The 8554-nt window shown below is 39.0% G+C and overlaps 1 protein-coding gene across 1 annotated transcript in view; it reads left to right on the top strand.

Annotated features, from left to right (window-relative positions):
* Hmcn1 (hemicentin 1) overlaps window positions 1-8554 on the top strand; it is a 199000-nt gene that overhangs the window by 175602 nt on the left and 14844 nt on the right. The window contains exons 79-82 of the mRNA XM_026789592.1: window positions 604-717; window positions 1587-1712; window positions 3614-3742; window positions 7238-7588. Of these exons, the coding sequence (XP_026645393.1) occupies window positions 604-717; window positions 1587-1712; window positions 3614-3742; window positions 7238-7588 (720 nt within the window). The remainder of the gene's footprint in view (window positions 1-603; window positions 718-1586; window positions 1713-3613; window positions 3743-7237; window positions 7589-8554) is intronic.

Below are 8554 nucleotides of genomic sequence, written 5' to 3'. Positions count from 1 at the left end.
TCCTCCTCCTCCTCCTCCTCCTGGGATTGAGGAAAGGGTTCAAAGTGCTGACAGGCACAACGGCCTTGCATTCTCCTTTTTACACTGTGAGCCCGCTCATGTTGTGATTAGTTTAGCAGTGACTGAAGAAAGAGAAAGAGTTGCTGAAGCTGCTAAGTCAGACACAGTGTGACAGACTCGGTCAGGAGAATAGCAGGCAGGTCAGGGAAAGGAGGCGGCTTGCACAAGGCCCTGCAGCTGTGTTAGTTTACTTTGTTTTATTGTCTTCCATCTTTACCCCAGTGTTTCAGCAAAATTCCAGTGCTAAAACTTCCTAGAAACAGAGGTGGAGACCGCATGGTAAAATACTTAAAGCAGGCCAGAATTTAACCAACACAGTTCTGAACTATTAGTAAATATCTATGTTTAGAAGTATTGGAGGAAGAAAGCCGTTTCCAGCAGCTGATTGTATTAGCTGTGTAGCAGAGGCTTCAAGACTCCCTCAATCAAATTAGTCTGAGGTCTTGAGCATGATCATCAAGAGAAGTAAAGGATTAAACGTTTGGGATGGATTTACTCAGCTTTTCTGACAGTGTATACTGAAAGTCTGGTTGTGTTTGACAGATATTAACGAATGTCAGGAATCCAGCCCCTGTCACCAGCGCTGTTTCAATGTCATAGGAAGCTTCCATTGTGGATGTGAAGCTGGCTATCAACTCAGAGGCAGAAAATGCATTGGTAAGAGTCTGACTTTGAATTCACTGTGATGATATGGGTGTAAGTCTGTGAGAGAGAGAGTGTGTGCACACCTGTGTGCACAAGTGCAGATTCCAGAGGACATCTGTGACCTGGCCTGTCACTCTCTGCCTTATTCCTTTGAGACAGCATCTCTCACTGAAACTGGAGTCACTGTTTTTTCAGTTAGACCAGGCAGCCAGCAAGCCCCAGCCGTTCTATCTCTGCCTTCCTACAGCACAGAGGTTAGAAGTACACATGCAGTCACACCCAGGTTCTTACATGGGTTCTGGAAATTCAAACCCCAATCCTTCTGTTTATGTATCAAGCACCCTCACCCACTCATCCATCTCTCCAAACTCCTCTAATTTTTCAGTATTGAATTATCTAAATCTTATATGCAGTGTCTTAGTACTTATTCAAATATAGGCTACCAGTCATGCCTATGCTTGTAATTTGTACAAAAAGCAGAATCAAATGATATTTGATAAATGCCATGTTCCATGCTTGAATGATAAAACCACTTGAGTCTTACAACATAATATATATTCATGTGTATGTGTGTGAATATATATATGTATATATGTATACACATTAATTTTTATATATACATGTATATGTGTATATGCATATTAAGTTTATATCATATATAAGGATATCTACCAACTCTGTGAATCAATACTTTCTCATTCTGATTTAAAGTAAAATTAATTAATAAACTTTGTTACACTTAATCACTTTTACCATGTGCAGCGATTGTGTTACACACGTGTGTATTAATTTATAATTGCCTTACTAAGGAACCTTTTCTCCTCCAGAAAAGTGGAATCATTCATTTACTTTATTTGTTTTATTGTTGTTCTTTTATCAAGATGTGAATGAATGTAGACAGAACGTGTGCAGACAAGACCAGCACTGTAAGAACACCCGTGGTGGCTTTAAGTGCATTGATCTTTGTCCAAACGGAATGACCAAGGCTGAAAATGGAACCTGCATTGGTGAGTGCCATGCTATTTCCCTGAGAGAGAACTTTTTAACAACAACAAGTTAAGGAAGGCATCTACTCTAGAATAGGATGATGACATAAACTGAATTAACAAGAAGATCCTTCTCCATCAGTTCCCCTAGGTCCTGGCATGCCTGAGCTCCAGAATCCCCACATCATGCATACAAGGGAAAGGAAGCCCATTATGTGAACTTGCAACCATTTTGAGCTCCCATCCATCATACATTTTTTTACAAAGTTTAGTGTCTACATGGATTAGAATTAACTCATGCCATTTTTAACTTTAAATTTAGCATATCTGCTTAGAACTTCACAGCAAAGCTCAAGAAAAAATATATTTGTAGACATTTATTTTAAAATATAATCATTCTAGAACTGCTTTAAATATTAAATCAAGAGGAAGAAAATATACAAATTCTATTAACCTCAGCTTTATTCCTCGTCTGTTCCATACCAGCTTACAAAATCACCAGATGTCATTGATTTTCAACTTAGAATATAAAATAAGTTTTGTTTCTTCTAAGTTTCTTCTTTGTGTATCTATTCTGTACCAGCCTACATGAATTGATAAAACTAAAAACTACAGTAATTAATAAAAACCAGGGGGGAGACGGAGATGGATCAGCAGGTAAAGAGTCCTATAACCAAGCCAGAGCACCTGGGTTCAATCCCTGAGACCCACGTGGTGGAAGGAGAGATCTAGCTCTCAGAAGTTGTTTGTCTTCCACATGTGTGGTGACGTGGAATAAGGAAATGTAATAATAAGTAAAAACAGAGTAAATTTGGTTTATTCTCCTATAAAAAAAAAATAGGCAAGGAAGAATTCTGCAATACAAGGTAAAATGAAAACACCACAAAAGATACAAATGAAATTGAGCAGTGCCCAAGAGAGCAACCATGCGATCATACGTAAGACTATCAAAAGCACTATGGAAGTTACGGCATTTAAATTTCAGTTTGACCGGACTGTTAGCTTGTGATGAAAGGGGAGGCAAGAAGGCCCTGTATTCACAAGAAATAACTAGGCATGGAATACTGACCTCTTGTTGCTAATTGAGGTGCAAAGAAGGTTTGTAAACCTAACAACTTCTAGGGACAAGTATTGGACCATCACCTTCCAAATACTTTGTAGCTCTAATGCTGTGCAGATAGCTAACTGAGTGGAGCAGCAGCCCATTCTGAGCATCACATGCCGGAGCATACAGAAGTGTCTGGTTTTAGGAGTGTTGACTCTACAATTAGGTCTAAGGTTTTAGAAATGACACGGACTGAAATACCAGAATAAGAAGCGACAGCAGAAGTCTGGCTCAGTGAGAATGTAAATGTGGAAATCTATGGCTTCAGCTGAAGGTTACCAAACTGCCCAGCTGCAAAAATAACTTAAAGATGACTCTGAGACTAGCAGCCATGGTTGGCTCCGAAGGAATGCTGATGCTGTAAAGAAGAGGGTAAGGGTAAGAGTGGAGCATGCTGGCTCTGCAGTGCAGCTCAGAGAGGAAGTGGCTGGTGTCCAGCTGGCAGCTGCAGCTGTGGGACTGGGGACCAGAAGCCATGTAGCTCTATGACTCCAAATCTGCCTACACAATGACTTTTGGAACAAATAAGAGGGCCACAGAGATTGAAGTACAGAAAAGAAGCAAAACCAAAAACAAAAAACAAACTCTTCCCACAGTAGAAAGCAAGGGGGTAGGGAGAGCTGGTTAACAATGGCAGTGCTGAGAGTTGAACCCAGTCCTTGACGATTCCCGAGTCCTAAGTCCTAATTTAACACTCTCAATGGTACACACAAAGAGGGAAACACAAACTTTAACCATCGGCAGAACGTGAATCTTAAGTATGATGACTTGAGGTTTGAAGAAGAAATGTTGCTTTCTATTGCCCCCATGTCTGTAGACATCGATGAGTGCAGAGATGGAACCCATCAGTGCAGATATAACCAGATATGTGAGAACACGAGAGGCAGCTACCGCTGTGCGTGCCTGAGGGGCTATCGGTCCCAAGGAGCTGGAAGACCCTGTATCGGTAAGTTAACAATTCCAGAGTAATACAGCTGCTGATAGGGTTACCCGACCTTACTAGACACATATGGTCAGTCTCTCTTGCTATACCTAGTGGATGTATAATATAAGTTGGCTAAGTTGTAACATAGTGTGGTTACTGCCTCAGAGACTTCACATTGAATTTAATATTTTGGCATTTCAAGTAATATTATGGCCATTTCCTGAGTGCTTCCTAAGTAATGTATATATCAAAGTGAACTTCCAATATGACAGCCATGGCAGCTTGATTCTCGTGATTATCCTATTACTTCTCTATGCATGTGACATAAATACATTTTATAAGTTAAGAAATATATGTATATGTAGTATGAAAGTTTAAGCATAAGATATTAAGACATGAACACACAATTTAAGTGAATTTAAGTGAACCGGTAATTATTACATTATCTAAAATATGTTGTGTTCACTGTATGTCATTCCCTGAACTAAAAATATCTCATTCAGTTCTTCCAAGAGTCAGTTTGTTTCCATCTGAGTCCTGATGGACAATAGAGTAAGGCAGTAAGTCTATCTTACTGGGAAATGTCTGGAGAAGATAACCATGAGCTGGCTCGGTGGGTTAAAGTGCTTACTTGTGCAAGTCTGGAAACCTGAGTCTGAACCCCCAGCTCCCATTGGGGATTCAAAAAAAGAAAAAAGAAAACGAACTACACATGGCCTTGTTTGTCTATAAGCTTAGTATTGGGGAGCAGAAGCAGGTGAGTGCTAGGAGTTCACTGGCCAGCCAGCCGAGCCAAAACCATGAGCTTCAAAGTCTTTAGGCAACAAGGCAGAAAGGAATAGAGACCCCTCTGTCTTTCACATGTGTGTAGACATGCATGCATGCACGTGCGCACACACACAATAACCACATACTTTTTAGAAATTAGTACATGTGTAATCAAGAAAATGAACTATTAAATCATTCCTTTCCACATTATTTAAGTGAAGTAAAACACTATATGGACTTTAAACTAACGGTGTTTTGATATTTGCTTTGGGGTCTTATAATCTGTTTTGAAATTGGTTGCTTCATTTTTCTATTATACAATTTACAGTAAATCCCTCTATAAAATCTCAGTTCATCTGTTTTAATATTGCTCTTAGCATAGTACTTTCCACATAGCAAATGCTCATGCCAGCACCACTTTTAGAAATTATTATATTAATAGGAGAAATGTGGAACACATCATTTTATTCTTCTGATTAGAGATTAGAGCTTTCTGTCTAGATCTTGTAACTGAATGTCTTGAATAGCCCTTACACTAATGTATGAAGTGGAATGTTTATTTGTTCAGCACTTGAATCAGTAGTTGCAAATCTAACATTGTATTGAGGAAGAAAGAAAGGTCATTACCCTGAAGAGTTTAAAATGTTCATTTTAATTTTTCCTTTTTAGAATGGGTTTTAAAAGAAACTCTTACTTTTAAACATTTTCTAATATTTTCCTGCCACTGTAGTAATGGATTGAAGAATTAGTTTTGTTTCCCGATTTTCAGCTTTCAGAATGAGCTGCAAAAACACTTCATCTGTTGGCATATAAGTAAAAAGGAAAACGTTTCTAAATTTTCAAAGATATAATGAGTTTTTATCTTAGTAAAATGTGATTCTGTGCCTTCGTTCCCTTAATATCTGGGAGGAAAAAGAAATGGCTTAACTATTAAATCAGAATTAATAATTGGAAACAGAAAAGCTTCCAGCTTGTAGTTACGGCAGAACCCATGCATCAGGAACTTTGAACTGCAGGAAAACTAGTGAAGATGGTTGAGTGCAAACCTAAAGTATAATTTCAGCCCTCCCTGGACCTACTTTCAGCTTTTGAGTTCAGGCTTCTCTGCACCCCAGGCACAGCTCCTTATATGACACATTTTGTCAGTGACCAGACTTGGCCAGGCACCAATACCCACTGCTTCTTTATTTCAAGAAGAGTTTACTGATCACTTCGTTTGTTCTGCCTGGTGTTCTCGGCTGTGGAAATTAGCACTAAACGCTGTAAAGCAGGTTTCTGTCCTCATGGTGTTTATTTTCCATGGGGAGAAAGGGGCTTCCAGGATAAATATGAGTACAAGTTTAGACTGTGATAAATAATCTAAGAAACTCAAACAGGGCCGAGGAAATAGTACTATAGGCCAGGGTGAGTGGCACTTCACTAGAGAGTGGGCTGAAGGGGCAACCAGTGTGTGAAGGTTTAAACAGAAGCTAAAGAGAAACAGGCCACATAGCCTTGCAGATGGGGTCACACTGGTCACACGCAGAGGGGTCCACAGGGCCTGGGCTATTGGAGCACAGCTGGGCAGACGACAAAGAGGCCAGAGCAAAGGGCTTAGATTTTCCTCAAACTGTAATAGGAAGACAAGGAGAGGCCTTGTGTGAGGTAAGTTTCATTTGGAAATGGGCCTTCCTGCCGCTAGGTAGGAAATCAGTTACTAGGTCCACGATCAGTGTGGAAAGACAAACCTCACTTATTTAAGAAAATAAATAATTTTTTAAAAAATAAAAAATGTATTCAACAAAAAAGAAAATAAATAAATGAGCACACGGATCTTTATAGAGCCATAAAAACTAGATCTAAGCCTATGAGTGTTTCCTACAGTGCCAACCAACCAGGAAAGCTGGAAGTATATTTGAGGGATCAGTTAGTCAAAAGAGAGAAAGGAAAGACTGGAGAGGTGGTTCAGTAGTTAAGAGCCAAGTTCAGTTTCCAGCACCCACATCAAGTGCCTTCAACTCCAGCTCGAAGGGGCCTATACCGTCTTCTGGCCTTTGAGGGCACCCACAAAGACATGGAAAAAACACAAACATACACATGAGTAAAATAAGAATAAGATAAATCAGTATAAAAAGAAATTTTTTGATGTATATGCATATCATTTTATTGGGACATACACAGACATTTAAATAATTTTGTTTCTTTATAAATTACTCTATTTTAGATTTCATCCCTTTTGCATCTTACTCTCAAAGTAAGATGAAACATTTTTAATATTGTAGCATGTCCCTATCTAGTTTAATTCAGAAAGCTGAGTGTGGGGTTTATAATTTTTCTATAATTAAATCCATTACGGTATTAATAGCCCAAAATAAGATGAAATATGTAAATGGCAATCTTGCATGCTACATATAAAGATGTGTGTCAGCTTAGCCCAAATGGATACACACCCAAGCTTGGATTTCCTTTGAAGTCAAGAGGGCAAGGCTGAAACTGCCGACTGGGTCTTAAAGCTAGAACAGTAATGGAGAGGGAAGATGGATTCCCAGAGCTAGTGTCTGGAATGGTTGTTTAAATAAAATGTGTGCATAGGAAAAAAGCTCATAGGAAAACGCACAGATTCTTTCTAAGTATGCATAACTGAGTGATTAAAACCTTGGCATTATCGCTGAGAGTAATGTGATGTCTTTAGTTTGTTTCACAGACTGATTGTTTTGTGTGTATATATGCTTTCTTTTCTCTCTTTTATGTATCATGGCACACGAGCAGACATTAATGAATGTGAGCAAGTACCTAAACTCTGTGCACATCAGTGCTCCAACAGCCCCGGCAGCTTCAAGTGTGTCTGTCCACCAGGACAACATTTGTTAGGGGATGGGAAATCTTGCGCTGGATTGGAAAGGCTGTCGGATTATGACACTCAGTACAGTAGCTATAACCTTGCCCGGTTCTCCCCTGTGAGAAGTGACTATCAACCTCTGCAGCATTACAGACAGCACTCCCAGATCTACAGCTCCTACTCTGAGTATAGAAACAACAGAGCGTCTTTCTCCAGGAATAGAAGGACTCTTAGGAAAACTTGCCCTGAAGGCTCTGAGGCAAACCATGAGACATGTGTAGGTAAATGTCAGCCATATTGCACTTCCTTTCTGTGAGCTCACTTCTTGTCCAGAGTCTAAGCATGTCTGAAACACCTGTGTTTGGGGCCCTGAATTATATCTGATCTCAAGTCTGGATGGACTCAAAGTTTTAAGACATTTATCCTGGCACCTAAGGTGATCATAGACTTGATCTAAATAAATGTTGTATTTGCATGTGTGCATTCTAATAATCTTTTCTGTTATATTGTTTCTCTTTCTGACCACTCTCTAAAAGTGCTACTGAATTAAGTCCTACATACATATAAATGTCAGAATGTCAGTATTGTCCATAATGTGAGTTTTAGGACGCTACACATGTTGTCGCATAAGATGAAGCGATCAGATGGTAGGTTCATCTGACGCAAGACCAGTGGCTTAGATATAAAAGTTTTAGTGACTCAGTCAGCTGCTCTGCCTAACAGCCAACATCTATTGTTGTTGTTCCTAGTCTCACAATGGAATTCCCCAATTCGATTGTTTTGGATGTTTACGAATAGAAAGATAATAGGATCCAGAGCAAGATTTGTTTGCATTGGTCCAGAATGTGTGCTTAGTGTCTTTAGCTAAACTCACAAGTTGGTAACTTACTTTTACAAACATTAACTGTAATTTCCCCCTGAAAAACTGAGACTTTATTTTCAGCTAAGTTGTAAACATTGCCATCTGCTGTATATTTAACTCCAGCGTTGGTAGGCAGCTATAGTTTGCATGTCAGTGAGCTAAGGCATCAAGAAGGATGAGCAAATAGCAGTTAGCCCCACTATTTTGTTAGATGGCAAAAAAGAGCAAACAGGAAAAGGAAGAAATCCTGTTAAAATTCAGAGCTATATATATTACATTTTAAGTGAACTACACAATCACAATATCTTAATTAATAGCAGAAATATGCATATACATATAACAAAATTGACCTTAAATCTCTATCAATAAAGCAAAATCTATACTA

Source organism: Microtus ochrogaster, unplaced genomic scaffold, assembly GCF_000317375.1.
Source record: "Microtus ochrogaster isolate Prairie Vole_2 unplaced genomic scaffold, MicOch1.0 UNK24, whole genome shotgun sequence".
In the NCBI taxonomy this organism is placed as follows: Eukaryota; Metazoa; Chordata; class Mammalia; order Rodentia; family Cricetidae; genus Microtus; species Microtus ochrogaster.
This window is presented reverse-complemented; position numbering and strand designations above follow the sequence as displayed.